The following is a 24,320-nucleotide window of genomic DNA, read 5'->3' as shown; positions in this document are numbered from 1 at the left end:
TGGGGCCATAGTGATAGTTCAAGAAGGTCGGTTATAATAGAAGATTTGCATTCAATTCAATGTTCTACGTACCTTAAATAAATGAGTTATGGCATTCAAATCAAAGTCATGATCATGACTCAATACAGATAATTCTTGCTCTTCTTCATATATAGACGGTGGTTAAAAAATGTAGAACAAAAATCGATTTTTTATTTTATTTTCATGGCACATTTTTACAATGTTATGTTCCTGTTAAGGATTACAACCTACCAAATTAAGAATTCCATGTAGTATTTTAACATTTTTCCATGATATTCTCTGAATGGTTGTTCTTATTACAAGACAAGGATTGGTCTCTTTCGAAAGATCCTATGAATCAATATCAAAGATTTAATTAATAACAAACTTTATTCCATAAAAGTATTTTTAAAGCAACAGATTATATTTTAATATGCTGCAAGTGGCTAACAATTTCCAATTAGTCCAAACTGTGCCGGCCTTTATAGTTTATATTGATTCCATTGAATTGGACGTGGCAACAAGATTTCCTAACGCATCATGATACAACAGGGTTACTCAAATTATTGTTTGAGATTCAAAAAATTGTTATAACATAAACATATCTTTGTAAATACAATTTGCATAATTTTACTCATGATCACATCATACAATAATCTGATTTGCTCATTACATTTTGCTTTTTACGGGCTTTATTTCAGATCTGTTACCATATTTTGTCACATAAAGATATTAGATATGGCTCCACTTCTAGGTACTAGAAACACTTTCAGAGGTGGCTTGTCGAGGATGACTTTTTCAATGATTTTTAGGATTTTTCATATGACGGTCCCTTGCTGAAAATTAATGATAAAAAAGGATGGTTTGGCGAATATAGGTTTTTTCATTTTTCTTTTTAAATTTTTTTCTGCATGTTATATGGATAGTTTGGCGAATATGTACATAAAATTTGCAGATATTTTTCATGATTGTAGTATGGTTTGGCGAAGATGTAATTTTTTTAAATTTTTTTTATGTTATAAATATTAAATGTTAATTATAAGCCCACTTAGCAAAAAGTCTTGTCCCTGAATATAAATCCCCACATAAATTACTACTAGTTGCATTTTTTTTTTTTCATAAACATACCTCTAATTAATACTACTAATTTATCTTAAAATATTAAAAATCAATTTAAATGCACATACAAACAAATGACAATTTAATAAAATTTACACATAAACTAGACACAATAACACTACCAATTTTCTTAATATAATTTTTTTAAAGGAATTTTTTTTACGGAAATGTTTTTCAACAAGAGTACATATATAGCATCAATATTAAGAGTTTATAATTATCCTTAGAAGACAAAGCACAATTAGAGTCAACAAATCAATTGCTTGCTCACTAAATATGCTATTCCACTTTGTAATTGTTTGCCAATGGTACTAAAAAGTATTTTAACTCTAAACTATTGCTCTATTGTGACCTATTCCCTCCGGTCTTAAATGTAAGAAATAAAATAAAAATAAAAATTGGTGGTCTCAAATATAAGAAAAAGTATAGTAAAATGAACCTATTAAATGTCACAATTCAAAGTTTACCCTCATTAAACTCACTTTATCATTAATGTCTTTACTACTCCAAAAAAAGGGTAAAATTGAAAAAATATCACTTTTTATAATGACTTAAATGTGGTCAATCCACTTTCTTAATATGTGTGCATTATTTTTTTGTTTCTTACATTTGAGATCGGAGAGAGTAATTCTTTTCAAGACAAGAGCGCCCAAATCTTGTTGGTGAATGAAAATCATTAGGTCAGGAATTTTAATAGTGTGCTTTTGGCAAACAGATACAGTTCTAAATTCGTTATAAAACTCAAACCAATATTTAAATGTGTGGAGCAAAATAAGCGGCAACCATAATCATAGTGATTAAACAAGCACAAACACTAACATAAAATAAAAGGAGAAGAAGAGGGAAACTACTATATTTGTTTACCCAATTCGTTCCAAATTTGAACTACTATGGGGAGAGAGAAGCTCTCCAGTTCACTATCAAAGAGTTCTTTACAAAAAGATATAAGAGTTATAAGAAATTAGCGTTCAACCTATTCTATAAGAAAAAAATCCTAATTTCTACTTCTTTCCCAAATCTTTTCCCGTCGTCAAGAGTCTCAATGGTTTCACACCCAATATGTTTGAATGGTGTTTCCAAACCCGAGGTTCCACCCCAAATCCCTCGACCTTTAGCCTATTGATACCCTAAAGGTTCCATTTTTTGTTCTCTATAGGTTTGCCATTTTGCAGACTCCTAAACCCTAAACTCGTGTTGTCTATTTATAGGATTCGTCTAGCCCTTAAAACTTGACAACACGGAAAACATAAAACTCATGCGTGCGCCTTGCACACCCCTTTTTGGGCACCGCATAGGAGATAGTGGTTGGTAGGGGTGTTCACGATGCGCTTTGGTTTGGTTTTGAAGGTAAAAGTCATCCGAACCGCAAGATAAAAAAGCACGCGGTTTGGTTTGGTTTGGTTTGGTTCGGTTGACTTTAAAAATAACATCCAAACCAAACCAAACCAAACTAATGCGGTTTGGGTTGGATTGGTTTTTTTCGAGACGATAAATGTTTTTGTTTCCAACATTAAAATCAGGTTAATAAGTTAAAACACAACATATTTTTCAGCAATGTTTTAAATTTCATTAAGGCTCTGTTTGGTAAAAATAGCGGATAGCTGATAGCTTTTAGCTGATAAGCTAACTGAAGTGTTTGGTAAAAATAGCGGTTCAACTAGCTGATAAATGTAAAATGACATAAAGGGTATTCTTAATTCATAATAAAAATTATATCAAAGTATTTGTAATTTTGTAAACTAATTTTTCTTTAAAAAAATACTTTAAATTTATTAATTTAATATATCCTATGTATTATAAATTAAATTAAATTTTATTCACTAAAATTTTATCTTATATTTATTATTGTTATACCCTGTTTTTGGACCTAAAAATACTGGGCCCAATTTCATTTCAAACTTTGTCAAATGTCAAATTTCAACTGCACAGTTCAATTTGCCTCTGCTACGCAGTGTTTTCAATCACAATTTTACCTATGTTTTTCTTGCATAAAATCTTTCAAAATGTCTTTACTTGTCTTGTAAGTCATTCAAAAGTGTCTCTGAATCATTACATTGCTTTTTCTACAGTTTATTTCAAAATTTGCAAAAAGTCATACAGAAGGGTATCTTGGTCATTTCCTGCAGTGGGACCCATTTTCATCCTTGTAACTATCTCTGAGTCTTTTCAAATTCATTTTTGACATTTCATCAGTAAACCCTGTTTAATTTCATTTTAAACTTGCGTCTGAGTCAGTGTCAAGTCAATTTGAGTTGGTTTAGGTCATTTTTAGCCCTAGGGGCATTTTGGTCATTTCACATGAAATTTTGGCATGGGGAGGTTACTTTGAAGTACCTCATTTAAGCCATTGGTTCGTTTTAGTCCGTTTTGTCAGTTTTATTTTTGTTTCACTTTACGTTTGGTCAAATTACGTTTTTTATTCAATTTTATTTTTTAATTACATTTTGGTCCCTCAATTGAGGTCCCAAAATTACATGTCAGTCCAGTTTCTTTTCCAATTTTCATTTTAGTCCTTTTTTGGTCAATTACAGTTTAGTCCTTAAGTGTTGTTTTTTGCAGAAAAGTCCATTTTTTTGTACAGGGCCGTGTCACTTTTTTTTTCAGGGCCAGGTGTCACTTTCTCATTTGTTCAGAGGCACACATGTCATGCTATAAAAGGTGCACAGTGCCACGCAGAGCCACAACTACACGCCAACTCATAAACACATTCCAAATTTTCTCTTTCTCAGCAACTGAATCAAAACAGAAAAAATTCCTCAGATTCATCAAGAACACCAAGAACAAAAAACCTAACCGTTTTCCAGAAACAGAAACTACACAAATTCAAGCTATTTTTCATGGATTCTCAGTGATTCTTTGAAGAATCATCATCATTGAATCAATATCTTCGCAATTCGAAGTGCGAATTCGCCAAAGGCAAACTCCAGCACCGATCACGAAGATACAGTGAGGAAGACGAAGAAGAAAGAAAGATGATGAAGGTTTAAACCGGCGAAGAAGGCGATAAAGCAAGAAACCAGCAGGAACACCGGTTTATTTCCGGATTCAAAGCCAAATCACGTAGCATCAGAGATTGAAGTTTTCCAAAGAATTTCTCCATTAAAGGTTTCAGCCAAAACCTTAGGTAAAACTCATACTCTTTTTCAAAAGCAATATCACTGTTAAACCTAAAAATCACGCAAGCAAAACAGATCCAAAGGTTCCAGAATTCAAAGAAAACTATAACCGTAAACATCAAAATCCAGATCCGTAAGGATCAACGTTTTGAAAGCGAAAACAGGCGTCAAAAAGTAATCAAACGACGAAACGATGTAGATCTTTAAAGATCTAAATGATCTCATTCAAAAAAATCAAAAATCATTTCAAAACCGTAAAAGCTTTTTCAAGATCTACGTCGTTCCAAGCCGTTTTTGAAAAAACAAATGCCGGATTCGTGTTTAGGGTTAAAGGACGAGTCAAACGAAGTAAGAATCTTTGAAATCTGGAAATTTAGGTCACCGGAAACTGCATGAACTCGCCGGAGAAGATGAAGTTTCCGGCGGACCTTCAAGGTCTCCGCCGTAGCTTCATCCTCGCCGGCGGCGAGGTTTAGAGAGAGGTGAGAGAAGAGAGAAGAGCTAGAGAGAGAAAGGGGAGTGAAAAATGAAGAAAAACCGGTGCCATGCCTTATAAATAAGCTAGTGAACCGGACCGGTCCAAGACCGGTCCAGTCCCTTTGTTCCTGGCCGTTTGATCTAGGGTTTCAGAACCCTCGATCAATCGTACGTCCCCTGTGCATCCGGATCTTTTGAGTGTGGGCTTTGGTCTGGGCTTAGTTTTTCTGTACGTTTTTTGCTATTTCCTTGCTATTTGCACTGCCTGTCCTTGCTACCTGCACCTATGTCTTGATTAAAATTGTGATAAAATTCCTAGAAAAATTATCACATGTTTCTTGATATTTTCTTAGTGTTTTTATGACATTTTTGAACATTAAGGATCTATGAAATTTTTGTATAATTAATTCATAGCATTTTAATTCTCTTTGAATTATTTGTTATGGATTCTTCTTCACACATTTGTCCTTGATGTGAGAATATGTGATAAAAGCTACTTGATATGATAATATGAGAGATTTGTGCTTATAATTTCATGTTGATTTGCTGTTTTGATTTGGTTTATAAGTTCTTGATTTTATGAACAATATATGCATATTTTGAAAGATATGAAATGCCAAGTTTATTCTAGAAAATATGGCATGAAACCATGCTTGCATATTTCCAATAATTCCATGCTATAACTTGAGATAAAGAAAACTCTTTCAAAATTTGTTAGAGCATGAGAATTAGAGGCCAAGAATGCTTTAGGTTTCATACCTAAGTTTTTAGGGTTTAATGTCATTTTGTTAACTTTTTGTACCATCTTGCATGCTTTTATTTCTTAGTACTTGTTATGTTTTTTTCTTTTCACTAACAAGTTTATTTCCATGTTTCATGCATCTCATTTAGCATCCCCTCCACCTTCTTTAGTCTAGCATTTATTTTTGCAAGTTTTAATTCATTTGGTAATGTAATTTGTTATCATTGGTTTGTAGCTTGGCAAAGGGGCCATAGAATGTATTTAGGCAATTTTTGTAATATGGACTATGGACACTATGACGCACCGACACGCACACACTCACCTTAGATGTACGCATAGGATTGTACGGTTAAATAAGCGTTTAGGTTTTAAACACTTAGAGAAAATCCATCTTTTTCCAAAAAAAACAATTGAACTTCACTTCAAAAAAATTTCATAATAAATATGAAGTCAACACTTCATTTTTTTCTTTTCTTTTTCTTAAGGAAAATTCAATTCATCTTAACCATTTAGACTTTCTTTCTAATCACTAATCAAACCTCACTTTTTTTGCTAAATCTAATGCTCATGAAGCCTCCCAATCTCCTTCTTCAAAACCATTTTCAAAACTTAAAATCAAACAATTAAAACAAAAACAAGTTTTTTAGCAAGAACTACGAGTGGTTTTGATCCCTTAAAAGGGTACGTAGGCAATGAGTCAAAACTCATCCAAGCCGAAATAAAAATCAAGTCTTACAACTTCTCTCCCCCCATTCTTAACTAAATAAACATCCCATTTTCAAAAGTAAGTAAAAATAAGCGTGAATATAGACTTAGGAAAACGGCTCCTATAGAGGACTATAGTTACTCCGGGTGCCTAACACCTTCCCGTAGTAAAACCGACCCCCGAATTCGGAAACTCAAGGGTTTTTCTCCTTTTACCCTTCCCAAGAAAAAAGAGAGATATCAACGGTCGAAAGGTACAAGTCCAATTAATGGCTTGGCACCCAAAAACCATGATAACAGAAATGGCGACTTCACTGGGGATTCTTTTTAGCGGGTCGCGCCTAGTTTTCCTTAGTTTATTTACGCTTTGTTTTATTGCTTACATATGTGAATACTTGTTTACTTTCATTTGACGTGTGGGGTGAGAATATCAAAAGTCCTATACCCGGGCTGAGTGAACTTATGTTTAGGTAGAGATATAATCGACAATTCGATCCGGGGGTTGCCTCGTGTATTGGATTATGCGATCAATCTCACATAGCTGAGGCATTTTGAAGGTGATATTGTCGGCGTGTGTTGTCATGCTTAGGCACTTCACTTTCAATTGTTCGACGAAGCTATGAACCGTAGTTACCAAACCCATCCTAGCCTTTTTAGGACGTAGTGCGGTGGCTAAATTGAGTGTTGTCTCAAAACTTTAGTCGTCACGCGATACTACACTCAAACTAGACCTTCTCACAAATAATCATGGAACGGGTGTCGTCCTGTACTACCATGATATATGTGAGAGAGGTTGCAGTTTGGGAACTGTGTTAGAACCTTGGTTACTACTATCCAAAGCCTTAGTTCACCGGACGCCGTGTCCATCCGTTACTTTGAATCTCAACCCACCTTGTCCTTTGTAAACTAAACAACACCATCATGCATACATGCATTCATGCATAAACATTTTTCATGCATTCATCGAAGGGCTTAAACAAATAGAAATTTTTTGTAAATAATCACAGGTATGAAGAAGACTAAGTGCTACAAGTTCAAGGAAGTGGATCTGGTTGGTTTGAGAGAGTTGGCACTCAAGGTCAAGAGTCAAACAGGGTTCCGACTCCGGTATGGGGGATTGCTTACTTTGCTCCGAACCGATGTGGATGAGAAGCTAGTGCACACTCTAGTGCAATTTTATGATCCGAGCTTCCGTTGCTTCACTTTCCCGGACTTCCAGTTGGTTCCTACTCTCGAGGCTTACTCCAATCTAGTGGGTTTACCTATAGCCGAGAAGACGCCTTTCGCCGGTCCCGGGACTCCTCTTACTCCTCTGGTTGTTGCTAAGGATCTCTACCTCAAGACTTCCGACGTCTCCAACCATCTTATTACCAAGTCTCACATCCGGGGTTTCACTTCGAAGTATCTTCTTGATCAGGCTAATCTCGGTACTACTCGTCAGGATACGCTCGAGGCTATTCTTGCTTTGCTTATCTACGGGCTCATTCTCTTCCCGAACCTCGACAACTTCGTGGACATGAATGCTATCGAGATCTTTCATTCCAAGAACCCGGTTCCTACTTTGCTAGCGGATACCTACCACGCCATTCATGACAGGACTCTCAAGGGCCGTGGATATATTCTTTGCTGCACATCTCTTTTGTATAGGTGGTTTATTTCGCACCTTCCGAGTTCCTTCCATGACAACTCGGAGAATTGGTCCTACTCTCAGCGGATTATGGCTCTCACTCCTAAAGAGGTCGTCTGGCTCACTCCGGCCGCTCAGGTAAAGGAAATCATCATGGGTTGCGGAGACTTTCTCAATGTACCTCTTCTTGGTACCCGTGGAGGAATTAACTACAACCCCGAGCTTGCTATGAGACAGTTCGGTTTCCCTATGAAGTCGAAGCCCATCAATCTTGCCACATCTCCAGAGTTCTTCTTCTACATGAATGCTCCCACCGGGCAAAGGAAAGCTTTCGTGGATGCTTGGTCCAAGGTTCGAAGGAAGAGTGTGAAGCATCTAGGTGTGAGATCCGGTGTCGCTCATGAGGCCTATACCCAGTGGGTGATAGATCGAGCTGAGGAGATTGGTATGCCTTATCCAGCTATGAGATATGTGTCTTCATCCACTCCGTCTATGCCTTTACCGCTACTTCCCGCAACTCAGGATATGTATCAGGAGCATCTAGCTATGGAGAGTCGTGAGAAGCAAGTGTGGAAAGCTCGGTACAATCAAGCCGAGAATCTAATCATGACTTTGGATGGTAGAGATGAGCAGAAGACTCATGAGAATCTGATGTTGAAGAAAGAACTAGCTAAGGCCCGGAGGGAATTGGAAGAGAAAGACGAGCTGCTTATGAGGGATTCCAAGAGAGCTCGAGGACGACGAGATTTCTTTGACAGATACTGTGATTCAGATTCCGAGTCCGATGATCTTCCGACTACTTCCTATGCTTGAGAGCTTTATTTGTTTACCTTGTTGAAAATGTTGCGTAATTTTGATTATTTGCAAGATTTCTAATTTGTTTTAAAATCCTTCGATGAAAAAAATAAGTCTTTTGCATTCGCATTTGCATATCATGCATCATATGCATCATGCATTGGTCACAAAGGCTTCCAAGTGCTCACTATCTCCTGGTTCCTCTGCCGCAGTGTGAAAAGTGGCTCGTACTCAGAGAGTTTACGAACCAGATAGAATTGATCGAACCAGAGAATACAGAAGAAAGAAAAGGGCTATGGAAGAAGAGAACGCTCAGCTTCGCACCGAGTTAGCCTCTCTAAAGGAGGAATTGGCTAAAGCTAATGACGTCATGACTGCTCTACTAGCTGCTCAAGAGCAATCAGCTACAGCTATCCCTACAACCACAGCTGCACCAGTAACTACAAGCGTGCTCCCTACCACTTCTGCAGACAATCGCTTTACTATGCCAGTGGGGTTTCCGTATGGGCTTCCACCGTTCTTCACTCCCGTTGCTACAGCAAGCACCTCGGGCACTGCTAACAATGTTCTGATTCCTGCAACAAATGCCGCCTCCATCATTGCTACTTTGCCACAAACAACAGCAGCTGTCACTGAGCCTCTGGTACACATTCTGCCTCAAGGTATTAACATCAACACACAGCACAGAAGCATCCCCGTAACCAAGACTATGGAAGAGATGATGGAGGAACTTGCTAAAGAACTCCGTCACGAGATCCAGGCCAATCGAGGGAATGCAGACTCTGTCAAAACTCAAGACCTTTGCTTAGTGTCAAAAGTGGATGTCCCTAAAAAGTTCAAGATTCCGGACTTCGACCGGTACAACGGGCTAACTTGCCCTCAAAATCACATCATCAAATACGTCCGGAAGATGGGCAATTACAAAGACAATGATTCCCTTATGATCCACTGTTTTCAGGATAGTCTGATGGAGGATGCCGCAGAGTGGTATACTAGTTTGAGTAAGAATGACATCCATACCTTTGATGAGTTAGCCACCGCTTTCAAGAGCCATTATGGGTTTAACACTCGACTGAGGCCAAATAGGGAGTTTCTCAGATCCCTATCCCAGAAGAAGGAGGAAAGTTTCCGTGAATATGCGCAAAGGTGGAGAGGGGCGGCTGCCCGTATCACCCCTGCTTTAGATGAAGAAGAAATGACCCAGACGTTCTTAAAGACGTTGAAGAAAGATTATGTTGAGAGGATGATCATCGCTGCCCCGAACAACTTTTCGGAGATGGTCACCATGGGAACCCGTCTTGAGGAAGCCGTAAGGGATGGAATCATCGTGTTTGAGAAAGCTGAATCCTCTGTGAATGCGTCGAAGAGATATGGTAATGGACACCACAAGAAGAAAGAAACTGAAGTGGGGATGGTGTCAGCTGGAGCCGGTCAATCAATGGCTACTGTTGCCCCTATCAATGCAGCTCAAATGCCTCCGTCATACCCATATATGCCATATTCTCAGCATCCGTTCTTCCCACCGTTTTATCATCAGTACCCTTTGCCACCGGGTCAACCTCAAGTGCCCGTCAATGCGATTGCCCAACAGATGAAACAGCAGATGCCGGTTCAACAACAACAACAAAATCAGCAAGCTAGGCCTACTTTCCCTCCGATACCGATGTTATATGCTGAGTTGCTTCCAACTTTACTCCAGAGAGGGCATTGTACAACTAGACAGGGCAAGCCACCACCTGATCCGTTGCCTCCAAGGTTCAGGTCTGATCTCAAATGCGATTTTCATCAAGGTGCCTTAGGTCATGATGTCGAGGGGTGTTATGCTTTGAAGTATATCGTGAAGAAGCTCATTGATCAAGGGAAGCTGACTTTTGAGAATAATGTCCCACACGTCCTCGACAATCCTCTTCCAAATCATGCCGCTGTGAATATGATCGAAGTGTGTGAAGAAGCTCCGAGACTTGATGTCCGCAACGTCGCAACTCCTCTGGTACCTCTACACATCAAGCTGTGCAAAGCTTCTCTGTTCAATCATGATCATGCCAAGTGTCTAGGATGCCTCTGGGATCCTTTGGGCTGCTATACTGTTCAAGACGACATCCAAAGCTTGATGGATGATAATCTTCTGACTGTCAGTGATGTTTGCGTGGTCGTGCCAGTTTTTCACGATCCACCTGTCAAGAGTGTAACTTTGAAGAAGAATGCTGAGCCTTTGGTGATAAGGTTGCCAGGACCAATTCCTTATGTTTCGGACAAAGCAGTGCCATACAAGTACAATGCTACTATAATAGAAAATGGAGTAGAGGTGCCTCTAGCCTCCTTTGCCACAGTAAGCAATATTGCCGAAGGGACTTCTGCAGCACTAAGAAGCGGGAAGGTCCGTCCGCCGTTATTTCAGAAGAGAGTAGCTATACCGACCATTCCGCCAGTTGAAGAAGCAACTCCAACCGTTGTTTCACCCATTGCTACAGATGTGAACCAGTCAGGCAAATCTATAGAGGATTCAAATTTAGATGAGATTCTGAGGATAATAAAGAGGAGCGACTACAAGATCGTTGATCAGTTGCTGCAGACTCCTTCGAAGATATCTGTCTTGTCATTACTCTTGAGCTCTGAGGCTCACAGGAATACCTTGTTGAAAGTGCTGGAGCAGGCATATGTTGACCACGAAGTTACGGTAGATCGGTTTGGTGGCATAGTGGGAAATATTACTGCTTGTAACAACCTCTGGTTCAGTGAAGAAGAGTTGCCGGAAGCGGGAAAGAGTCACAATCTGGCTTTGCACATCTCGGTGAATTGTAAATCAGACATGATATCAAATGTGTTGGTGGATACCGGTTCCTCTCTCAATGTAATGCCCAAGACAACCCTAGATCAGTTGAGCTACCGTGGGACCCCTTTGAGAAGAAGTACTTTCTTGGTCAAAGCTTTTGACGGATCTCGAAAGAATGTGCTGGGGGAGATAGACTTGCCCATAACCATTGGCCCTGAGAATTTCTTGGTTACTTTCCAAGTGATGGACATTAATGCATCCTACAGTTGCCTGCTGGGAAGACCGTGGATACACGATGCAGGGTCTGCTGAGGGAACTGCTTTCCAAGGTTTGACCATTGAAGGTGCAGAGTCAAAGGAAGCTGGGGCTGCTATGGCTTCATTGAAGGATGCTCAGAGAGCCATTCAAGAAGGTCAGACTGCCGGCTGGGGCAAGGTGATACAGCTCTGTGAGAACAAGCGTAAAGAAGGTCTCGGGTTCTCCCCGTCATCAAGAGCTTCCTCGGGAGTCTTCCACAGTGCTGGGTTTGTTAATGCTATCTCTGAAGAAGCCACTGGATCTGGTCTCAGGCCTGTATTTGTTACACCAGGAGGCATTGCGACAAATTGGGATGCCATTGACATTCCTTCAATCATGCATGTTTCTGAGTAATGTGTCTCGTTGCTTTAATGCTTTGTTTTCAAAAATAACAATCCTCTCGCTCTGCCCAAAGCGAGAGTGATATTTTCTGTAAGGGCATGTTTGTTTCGGCATTGCCGTTGATTAATAAAATTTTGTCGTTTCTTCCACGACTACTTTTTTAGTGCTTTTTCCCTTGGAAACAATGGTAATGCCAGAAAAAACCAAAACGTCTGTATTTTCTTATTAATTTCAAAAATCTGCATGAAAAAAAAAAACTCTTTCTAAAACCATCCAATCATTATATGCAGGTTGAACCATAATAAACCCGTTGAACACAGTAATCCTACGGTTCCTCCAAATTTTGATTTCCCTGTGTATGAAGCCGAGGATGAGGAAGGTGATGATATACCATATGAGATTACTCGGTTACTTGAGCAAGAAAAGAAAGCCATTCAGCCTCACCAGGAAGAGATTGAGCTTATCAACATAGGTACCGAGGAAAACAAGCAAGAAATCAAGATTGGTGCTACTCTAGAGGAAGGGGTTAAACAGAAGGTCATCCAACTCCTCCGGGAATATCCGGATATTTTTGCATGGTCCTATGAAGATATGCCAGGTCTAGACCCTATGATCGTGGAGCATCGGATCCCTACCAAGCCCGAATGTCCCCCCGTCAGACAGAAATTGAGAAGGACTCGTCCTGATATGGCTCTCAAGATTAAGAGCGAGGTTCAAAAAGCAAATTGATGCGGGTTTCCTCATGACAGTTGAGTACCCTGAATGGGTTGCCAATATTGTGCCTGTGCCAAAGAAGGATGGTAAAGTCCGGATGTGTGTTGACTTCAGGGACTTGAACAAAGCCAGTCCAAAAGACAACTTTCCATTACCTCATATTGATGTGCTTGTTGATAATACTGCTCAATCTAAGGTGTTCTCCTTCATGGACGGTTTTTCCGGTTATAATCAAATCAAAATGTCTCCTGAAGATAGAGAAAAGACATCTTTTATCACTCCATGGGGTACTTTCTGCTACAAGGTGATGCCGTTCGGCCTAATCAATGCTGGTGCTACCTACCAAAGGGGAATGACCACTCTGTTTCATGACATGATTCACAAGGAAGTTGAGGTATATGTGGATGACATGATTGTGAAGTCAGCAGATGAGGAGCAGCATGTTGAATATTTAACAAAGATGTTTGAAAGGTTGAGAAAATATAAGCTGCGTTTGAATCCCAACAAATGTACATTTGGTGTCAGATCCGGGAAGTTATTAGGCTTCATTGTCAGCCAAAAGGGCATTGAAGTCGATCCGGATAAAGTCCGGGCCATCCGAGAAATGCCAGCTCCACAGACAGAGAAGCAAGTCAGAGGTTTCCTCGGGCGTCTGAATTACATCTCCCGGTTCATATCTCACATGACCGCAACCTGTGGGCCGATCTTCAAGCTGCTTAGAAAAAACCAGCCTGTTGTATGGAATGATGAATGCCAAGAAGCTTTTGATAGCATCAAGAATTACTTGTTGGAACCACCTATCCTTGTCCCACCCGTGGAAGGAAGGCCTTTGATCATGTATTTGGCAGTATTTGATGAATCCATGGGATGTGTACTTGGTCAACAAGATGAAACTGGAAAGAAAGAGCATGCTATTTACTATCTAAGCAAGAAGTTCACCGATTGTGAAACTCGGTACACAATGCTTGAGAAGACTTGTTGTGCTTTGGCCTGGGCCGCTAAACGCCTGCGTCATTATTTGGTGAATCATACAACTTGGTTGATATCCAGAATGGATCCGATAAAGTATATCTTTGAGAAAGCTGCTGTTACCGGGAAGATTGCACGCTGGCAGATGCTTTTGTCTGAATATGGTATTGTGTTCAAAACTCAAAAGGCAATCAAAGGTAGCATTCTTGCCGATCACCTTGCTTACCAACCTCTTGACGATTACCAACCAATGGAATTCGACTTCCCTGATGAAGAGATCATGTATTTGAAATCCAAAGACTGCGAAGAACCGTTGATTAATGAAGGTCCAGATCCCAATAGCAAGTGGGGTTTAGTCTTTGATGGTGCTGTCAATGCTTATGGTAAGGGAATTGGGGCAGTCATTGTATCCCCGCAGGGGCATCACATTCCTTTTACCGCCAGAATCTTGTTCGAATGTACCAACAATATGGCTGAGTATGAAGCATGTATCTTCGGGATCGAGGAAGCAATTGACATGAGAATCAAACACCTCGACATCTATGGAGATTCTGCGCTCGTCATTAATCAGATAAAGGGTGAATGGGAGACACACCATGCTAAGTTGATTCCTTATCGTGATTATGCGAGACGTTTGCTGACGTATTTCACAAAGGTTGAGCTGCACCATATTCCTCGTGATGAGAACCAAATGGCTGATGCTCTTGCTACTCTATCCTCCATGTTTCGAGTAAACCATTGGAATGATGTGCTAGTAATCAAAGTACAACGCCTTGAAAGACCTTCACATGTGTTTGCTATTGGGGATGTAATCGATCAGGCTGGTGAAAATGTGGTTGACTATAAACCCTGGTACTACGACATCAAACAGTTCTTGCTGAGCCGTGAGTATCCGCCAGGTGCTTCCAAACAAGATAAGAAGACCCTGAGAAGATTGGCCGGTAGATTCCTGTTAGATGGAGATATTCTGTACAAGAGGAACTATGACATGGTATTGTTAAGGTGTGTTGATGAACATGAAGCAGAGCAGTTAATGCATGATGTACATGACGGTACCTTCGGGACCCATGCTATAGGGCATACTATGTCGAGGAAGTTGCTACGGGCAGGTTACTACTGGATGGCCATGGAGCATGATTGCTACCAGCACGCCAGAAAGTGCCACAAATGTCAAATCTATGCTGATAAGATCCATGTGCCTCCGCATGCTCTCAATGTTATGTCATCCCCATGGCCGTTCTCAATGTGGGGCATTGACATGATCGGAAGAATTGAACCGAAGGCTTCAAATGGTCATCGTTTCATCTTAGTGGCAATTGACTACTTTACCAAGTGGGTTGAAGCAGCATCTTATACCAATGTGACCAAGCAAGTGGTAGCTAAGTTCATCAAGAACAATATCATCTGTCGATATGGTGTTCCCAGCAAGATTATTACTGACAATGGTACCAACCTGAATAACAATGTGGTGCAAGCTCTTTGTGAAGAATTCAAAATTGAGCATCATAACTCTTCTCCCTATAGACCTCAGATGAATGGTGCAGTTGAGGCCGCCAACAAGAATATCAAGAGAATTGTCCAGAAGATGGTAACCACTTACAAGGATTGGCATGAGATGTTACCCTATGCTCTGCATGGCTACCGTACTACCGTGCGCAGTTCAACCGGGGCAACCCCTTTCTCTCTTGTATATGGTATGGAAGCAGTTCTTCCTTTGGAAGTGGAGATCCCATCTCTCCGTGTGATTATGGAAGCAAAGTTATCTGAGGCTGAATGGTGCCAAAGCCGGTATGATCAGTTGAATTTGATTGAGGAAAAACGTATGGATGCCATGGCTCGTGGACAGTCATATCAAGCAAGAATGAAGACTGCCTTTGACAAGAAAGTCCATCCTCGAGAATTCAAGGTAGGGGAACTTGTATTGAAAAGGAAGATAAGCCAGCAACCCGACCCAAGGGGCAAGTGGACGCCTAACTATGAAGGTCCTTATGTTGTCAAGAAGGCCTTCTCTGGTGGTGCTTTAATCCTTACACACATGGATGGTGTAGAACTTCCAAATCCAGTGAATGCCGATATAGTCAAGAAATACTTTGCCTAGAAATATGAAAAGAACAGCGTGGTAGGTCGAAAACCCGAAAGGGCGGCCTAGGCAAAAATGCGCTTCCCGGTGGATCGAAAACCCGAAAGGGCGGTCCAGGCAAAAATAAGGGACAAAAAAAACAAATATGAAAAGTTCGCTGAGATTGTACACAACTCAGGCAAGAATGAGCGTCTCGATGAGCCGAAAACCCGGAAGGGCGGTTCATGCAAAAATGAGATTGAAACAAAAGGCAAGTAACTATATCTGACCAACCACCGTCCCCCTTGGGGCATCTGCAGCTGTTGATGACCATCTTCATCTGAAGCTTCCACATTTGTGAAATCAAAGTTTTTGGGAAATGTAATGATTACTGTGTTCAATGTACCACCAACCAATAAAATTACCATTTTCCAAGCTTTGTGAATCCGTGGAGTCACGCCTTCGGCTGACCACCACTCTTATACATCAATTTGAGCCTTTGCTTTTGTTTGAAAATTCTATTTTGTTCTTCTACTTTCAAAGCTATATACAAAACATTTTCTTTCTATTTTGATAATGACAATGCTTGAAACAAACATTTTGAAAATTGAAAACCTTTTGTCTATTTTGAAAAGCAAACCTGAGCAACAAGGTACCTTCAAATGAAACATGCATGAGCGAGAGTATGTTGATGTCTATTTCAATATATGTTACGAGCAGGTTCTCCTCCAGGATAGTCTGTGGTCAATGGCAAGAATGAAAAAACAGAATGAAAATGCATGAAAATAAATGAGCTCGCTAAGTTGAAAACCCGAAAGGGCGGCTTAGGCAAAAATGAGCACCCCGCTGGATTGAAAACCCGAAAGGGCAGTTCAGGCAAAAATGGGGCATTGAAAAGAATTTATTTTCCCGGTGGATCGAAAACCCGAAAGGGCGATCCAGGCAAAAATGGGATGCAAAAATGAATGAAAATCGAGAAAATAACATGCAAAAAGCATTGACCACAGATGCAATGTCTACAACATACCCAGTACTGAAATGCCCAGCACAACGGCGTTTTCCCCAGTAAAGTCTTCCAAGATTCTATCTCCAGCAAATTGCATATCTACCTGCCCTCAGCTATGGTTCCGACACGTCTCCCAACGACGTCATCTCCAAAGAGGATTTCCAAGAATGTGTAATATAGCACGAGCCACTACGTGCCCAATACTCTAATGTCTTGTCTTCCCCGTGAAGTCGTGCCTACAAACTGCCGACAGTCATGCATTACAAGCATTCATACATGCATAATCATGCATATTGCGTACCCATGCATTTAATGAAACTGTTATATCATCCATGCACAGTGCATTTCCAATGTCAACATCAGTCTCAATTCAATACTCATGTCAGGTTCTCTGTCAAAACTTTGTGAGCCAATAATATCGGTCAATTTCTACCTTTCAATTCAAATCGACGTCAAGTCAATCTCAATCTATATTTTGTCAAAACCAATCCCCAGTGAATATGTTTCTGTTTGGTCAAGTGGCTAGTTCAAGTCCAAGAACAGCTTGTATCTATCAATTTGCTTATGTTATCGGTCGAGTGCCCAGCTCAATCCAAGAGCAGCTTGTACCTGTCAATATGTTTCCGTTTGGTCAAGTGACTAGCTCAATCCAAGAGCAGCTTGTACCTGTCTATCTGTTTCTGTCCGGTGGAGTAACCAGTTCGCATCCAAGAACAAGCTCGCACCTGTCTATTTGCCTTGCTTTCAGTCGAGTGACCAGTTCGAATCCTTAAGAACAACTCGTACCTGCCAATTTTACATGTTTTCAGTCGAGTCACCAGTTCGAATCCGTAAGAACAACTCGTACTTGCCAATTTTCTCTTTTTTCCCAGTCGGGTCACCAGTTCGAATCCATAAGAACAACTCGCACTCTCCAATATCCCCAAGTGAGTTACCAGTTCGAATCCATAAGAACAACTCATGTTTGTCCAAGTAACCTCTATCCCCTGTGACGTGACCAGTTCGAATCCATAAGAACAACTCGCAGTTGTCTGTTTGTTTCATCCCCGGTCAAGTGGCTAGTTCGAATCCAAGAACAGCTTGTACCTGTCCAACTTGTTTCTAGTTTCCCGTTACTCTGCTATTCACTATCTTTGTCAATGTCTACCAATCCCGCAGTGGATACGACATATTTTGTTAATTCCAATCCCCATGAGGTCTTGCATTCATAATCCAAATGATGCATGGCATGCATATTATTTGAAAATGGGTAGGCGTATTTTTACGTCCAAACACAGTGCAAATGCTAATATTTAAGTATCTTCGTCCTGTCAAGCCAAAGACTCCGTCTCTTGACTCTCCAGACAAAGAAACTTAAATAGGGGCAGCTGTTATACCCTGTTTTTGGACCTAAAAATACTGGGCCCAATTTCATTTCAAACTTTGTCAAATGTCAAATTTCAACTGCACAGTTCAATTTGCCTCTGCTACGCAGTGTTTTCAATCACAATTTTACCTATGTTTTTCTTGCATAAAATCTTTCAAAATGTCTTTACTTGTCTTGTAAGTCATTCAAAAGTGTCTCTGAATCATTACATTGCTTTTTCTACAGTTTATTTCAAAATTTGCAAAAAGTCATACAGAAGGGTATCTTGGTCATTTCCTGCAGTGGGACCCATTTTCATCCTTGTAACTATCTCTGAGTCTTTTCAAATTCATTTTTGACATTTCATCAGTAAACCCTGTTTAATTTCATTTTAAACTTGCGTCTGAGTCAGTGTCAAGTCAATTTGAGTTGGTTTAGGTCATTTTTAGCCCTAGGGGCATTTTGGTCATTTCACATGAAATTTTGGCATGGGGAGGTTACTTTGAAGTACCTCATTTAAGCCATTGGTTCGTTTTAGTCCGTTTTGTCAGTTTTATTTTTGTTTCACTTTACGTTTGGTCAAATTACGTTTTTTATTCAATTTTATTTTTTAATTACATTTTGGTCCCTCAATTGAGGTCCCAAAATTACATGTCAGTCCAGTTTCTTTTCCAATTTTCATTTTAGTCCTTTTTTGGTCAATTACAGTTTAGTCCTTAAGTGTTGTTTTTTGCAGAAAAGTCCATTTTTTTGTACAGGGCCGTGTCACTTTTTTTTCAGGGCCAGGTGTCACTTTCTCATTTGTTCAGAGGCACACATGTCATGCTATAAAAGGTGCACAGTGCCACGCAGAGCCACAACTACACGCCAACTCATAAACACATTCCAAATTTTCTCTTTCTCAGCAACTGAATCAAAACAGAAAAAATTCCTCAGATTCATCAAGAACACCAAGAACAAAAAACCTAACCGTTTTCCAGAAACAGAAACTACACAAATTCAAGCTATTTTTCATGGATTCTCAGTGATTCTTTGAAGAATCATCATCATTGAATCAATATCTTCGCAATTCGAAGTGCGAATTCGCCAAAGGCAAACTCCAGCACCGATCACGAAGATACAGTGAGGAAGACGAAGAAGAAAGAAAGATGATGAAGGTTTAAACCGGCGAAGAAGGCGATAAAGCAAGAAACCAGCAGGAACACCGGTTTATTTCCGGATTCAAAGCCAAATCACGTAGCATCAGAGATTGAAGTTTTCCAAAGAATTTCTCCATTAAAGGTTTCAGCCAAAACCTTAGGTAAAACTCATACTCTTTTTCAAAAGCAATATCACTGTTAAACCTAAAAATCACGCAAGCAAAACAGATCCAAAGGTTCCAGAATTCAAAGAAAACTATAACCGTAAACATCAAAATCCAGATCCGTAAGGATCAACGTTTTGAAAGCGAAAACAGGCGTCAAAAAGTAATCAAACGACGAAACGATGTAGATCTTTAAAGATCTAAATGATCTCATTCAAAAAAATCAAAAATCATTTCAAAACCGTAAAAGCTTTTTCAAGATCTACGTCGTTCCAAGCCGTTTTTGAAAAAACAAATGCCGGATTCGTGTTTAGGGTTAAAGGACGAGTCAAACGAAGTAAGAATCTTTGAAATCTGGAAATTTAGGTCACCGGAAACTGCATGAACTCGCCGGAGAAGATGAAGTTTCCGGCGGACCTTCAAGGTCTCCGCCGTAGCTTCATCCTCGCCGGCGGCGAGGTTTAGAGAGAGGTGAGAGAAGAGAGAAGAGCTAGAGAGAGAAAGGGGAGTGAAAAATGAAGAAAAACCGGTGCCATGCCTTATAAATAAGCTAGTGAACCGGACCGGTCCAAGACCGGTCCAGTCCCTTTGTTCCTGGCCGTTTGATCTAGGGTTTCAGAACCCTCGATCAATCGTACGTCCCCTGTGCATCCGGATCTTTTGAGTGTGGGCTTTGGTCTGGGCTTAGTTTTTCTGTACGTTTTTTGCTATTTCCTTGCTATTTGCACTGCCTGTCCTTGCTACCTGCACCTATGTCTTGATTAAAATTGTGATAAAATTCCTAGAAAAATTATCACATGTTTCTTGATATTTTCTTAGTGTTTTTATGACATTTTTGAACATTAAGGATCTATGAAATTTTTGTATAATTAATTCATAGCATTTTAATTCTCTTTGAATTATTTGTTATGGATTCTTCTTCACACATTTGTCCTTGATGTGAGAATATGTGATAAAAGCTACTTGATATGATAATATGAGAGATTTGTGCTTATAATTTCATGTTGATTTGCTGTTTTGATTTGGTTTATAAGTTCTTGATTTTATGAACAATATATGCATATTTTGAAAGATATGAAATGCCAAGTTTATTCTAGAAAATATGGCATGAAACCATGCTTGCATATTTCCAATAATTCCATGCTATAACTTGAGATAAAGAAAACTCTTTCAAAATTTGTTAGAGCATGAGAATTAGAGGCCAAGAATGCTTTAGGTTTCATACCTAAGTTTTTAGGGTTTAATGTCATTTTGTTAACTTTTTGTACCATCTTGCATGCTTTTATTTCTTAGTACTTGTTATGTTTTTTTCTTTTCACTAACAAGTTTATTTCCATGTTTCATGCATCTCATTTAGCATCCCCTCCACCTTCTTTAGTCTAGCATTTATTTTTGCAAGTTTTAATTCATTTGGTAATGTAATTTGTTATCATTGGTTTGTAGCTTGGCAAAGGGGCCATAGAATGTATTTAGGCAATTTTTGTAATATGGACTATGGACACTATGACGCACCGACACGCACACACTCACCTTAGATGTACGCATAGGATTGTACGGTTAAATAAGCGTTTAGGTTTTAAACACTTAGAGAAAATCCATCTTTTTCCAAAAAAAACAATTGAACTTCACTTCAAAAAAATTTCATAATAAATATGAAGTCAACACTTCATTTTTTTCTTTTCTTTTTCTTAAGGAAAATTCAATTCATCTTAACCATTTAGACTTTCTTTCTAATCACTAATCAAACCTCACTTTTTTTGCTAAATCTAATGCTCATGAAGCCTCCCAATCTCCTTCTTCAAAACCATTTTCAAAACTTAAAATCAAACAATTAAAACAAAAACAAGTTTTTTAGCAAGAACTACGAGTGGTTTTGATCCCTTAAAAGGGTACGTAGGCAATGAGTCAAAACTCATCCAAGCCGAAATAAAAATCAAGTCTTACAACTTCTCTCCCCCCATTCTTAACTAAATAAACATCCCATTTTCAAAAGTAAGTAAAAATAAGCGTGAATATAGACTTAGGAAAACGGCTCCTATAGAGGACTATAGTTACTCCGGGTGCCTAACACCTTCCCGTAGTAAAACCGACCCCCGAATTCGGAAACTCAAGGGTTTTTCTCCTTTTACCCTTCCCAAGAAAAAAGAGAGATATCAACGGTCGAAAGGTACAAGTCCAATTAATGGCTTGGCACCCAAAAACCATGATAACAATTATCATTTAAGTGTTTCCACTTTATAAAAAAAATAACATTTACCTCAAAAACAAAAAAAAAGGTAGCACTAATAGAGTAATACTAATAACAGAGAATAAAGAAAATAACATTTACCTCAGAAAAAAAAAAAGTAACACTAATAGAATAATAGTATTTTGTTTCGTAAAAAAAAAAACGAAGGTATATATTTTTTCAAAAAAAAAAAAAAAGGCCAGTTGATATATATACAAAAATTGGAATAAAGGGATAGTAGTCTTTATTACGTAGCTTATTATAAAAATTATAATGGATAAAAATACAATTTAAATGAAATAATAAGGGTAAAATTGAAAGAAAAAGTGAGAAGCTATAAGCTATAAGCTCAAACGCTACTTGGAATAACTTCTGAAAAATAGCTTATAAGCTCGTGAAATAAGCTATAAGCTCATGGTGAAAAAGTGTTACCAAACAGAGCTTTTTTTGTCAAACGAGCTTATAAGCTATAAGCTAAAAGCTAAAAGCTCTCTTTTGGGGTTAACCAAACAGACCCTAAATATTACAATTTTATTTTCATTTTACAATATTTCCAACAATATAGACTAAGTTAAAAACATGAACAAAACGTAATCGTATTTTCTAAGAAATGCAAAAGATTAAGATTTTAAATAAAGAGCAAAGAAGGAATCTAACAAGAGAAAAAGTATGTAATTTTGTAAAAGTTTCCATTGAGTTTCTATGAGTATATATTAATTAACATTTTTCTTATGTTACGGTTTGGTTTGGTTTGGTTCGGTTGGTAAAATGAAAACCGCAAACCAAACCAAACCATGTGGTTGAGCAAGAAAATGATCCGATTACACCCGAACCAAATGCGGTTTTTTGCGGTTTTAGTTTGGGTTAGTTTAATTTGCCGTTTTTCTATTGAATTGCTTCGGTTTTAAACACCCCTAATGGTTGGACATCCTGTAACCCTTCTAGCTGCACATTGCGCAGCAGAGAAGACAACACTTGAAGATTTCAAGGCACAATTCAACATATACCACACCGGCTTATCCCACTATTTTCTTTTCAATCTTAAATAAAAGCTTTTATTGAATGAACCAAAAGCATATAATTAACTAAAAAGGAATACAAATTTTCTTTGCATTTCATTGTATTGCCATTGAATTTTATACAATTATACACCATTGAGCTAAAAATATTCAATCCTCAAGCAAATCCCTACTAAAACATGGATGGCTTGCAGGATTAAGAAAAAAATTGTCAATGAAAAATGGTCTATTGAGAAATTATATTCAAGAGGGAAGCTCTAGATTTTATCAAGCGCCTAAATAAGTTCTCCAAATCATTCTCAATACTTTCAATTGCATTCTCCAAAGCCTCTAATCTTTCATGTGAAGCCTGCAAGTTTTCTCCATTAGTACCTTCACTTAAAAGAGTGCTTAAGGTAGCTTCAACACACAAAAACTCATTGACATTATATGAGTTATCTTCACATGTTATAACCCCTTTGTGCATCAGTTTAGCCACAAACTTCCATTTAGCTGTCTTTGACTTTGATGAAGACACATTCAAAAATGACAAAATGAATTGAAAAACAGATAAGTTCATTACTATGACTTCCCTAAATACTCTAATCAAACAAGAAAAGTGATGATCAAGTTCCAAAATTGAAGACATGCCAAATTTACTATTCATGTGCTTCAAAGATGTGATCAACTTGTTAACATTTTTTTTCATCTTTTTTGTGAAGAATTTGTATTCTGCCACACTTCTTTCAACACTTGAATCACCTTTTCTTCTCCTTAGAGAAGAGTGAAGGGCTTGAACATTTTCCTTGGTTTGCAAAATGGTGTCCCTTGTGATGCCACATATATCCAAGATTCTCATAGAACTATCCAACAACTCTTCCACACATTTTTCACCTTGATGGTGAGAAATCACTTGTTGGGTTGATGCCATGTTGAGAAGATCTTCCATTGACATATACAAATCTTCAAGCAAGGAAAGACCTATATGAATAGACCCTGATGTGGATGTGGATGTTCCTTCCCAAGTCTTGAGCTTGTTCAACTCTTCTTCTACTCTAATAGTACTAGGATGAGATCTTGAAGGCAAACTAATTGAACGAACATGATACTTGTTTACCATGGTGCTTGCTCTTTTGTTTCTTTTTAATATTTGAAGCTCAACTTTGGAAATGTATGCACTAAGTAAGTCCTTGATCGTTTTCTTATATAGGGGTCATCTTTCACATTTATTATTTGAGGTAACTAGATTCAAAAGAAAGGTAAAAAACACAAATTAGTTATCAAAGTGTTAGGCATGTGCTAGTGGCATGGGGCTACCTTTGAATTCGGTTAAATTGTCACACCTCTACCCAACATTGTGCATTATTAAATGTGAAATGAAAAAAGGCACAAGATTTATAAAATGAGTTCGAGGCTTTTGGTGTATACATGGATTGTTCTTCTTGTATTGGTAAACATAATTTTCATTAGTCATCACCTAGTATTGCTTCCTCTTCATGCCACATTACCCTCTTGGTTGCATATATAAAATTAGTTTTGAATATTAGTTTGTCTCAATATGAAGATTATTTGAATTAAAAAAGTTTATATTACTAGTATTAAAGAAATGTTATTTGATAGATTTGAGATCCACAATAATTTGAGTTATAGATAAGCTAGCTATTTTGATATTCAAGCCGTCGTGGGTATGTAACGTTTAACATTAT

The 24,320-nt window shown here is 38.6% G+C and overlaps 1 protein-coding gene across 1 annotated transcript; it reads right to left on the bottom strand.

The window, feature by feature from the left end:
• Nucleotides 1–22,725: 22,725 nt before the first annotated feature.
• Nucleotides 22,726–23,773, bottom strand: LOC11439603 (uncharacterized). Its single transcript, XM_003629150.3, has one exon. The coding sequence runs from the start codon at nt 23,732–23,734 to the stop codon at nt 22,862–22,864; it is 873 nt and encodes a 290-aa protein (XP_003629198.1). The 5' UTR covers nt 23,735–23,773; the 3' UTR covers nt 22,726–22,861.
• Nucleotides 23,774–24,320: the final 547 nt, after the last annotated feature.

This window comes from Medicago truncatula, chromosome 8 (assembly GCF_003473485.1).
Source record: "Medicago truncatula cultivar Jemalong A17 chromosome 8, MtrunA17r5.0-ANR, whole genome shotgun sequence".
NCBI lineage: Eukaryota > Viridiplantae > Streptophyta > Magnoliopsida > Fabales > Fabaceae > Medicago > Medicago truncatula.
This window is presented reverse-complemented; position numbering and strand designations above follow the sequence as displayed.

What these genes read in the sequence shown, in the direction of transcription:
- LOC11439603 (XM_003629150.3), bottom strand. Translation starts at nt 23,734, where the DNA reads ATGGTAAACAAGTATCATGTTCGTTCAATTAGTTTGCCTTCAAGATCT.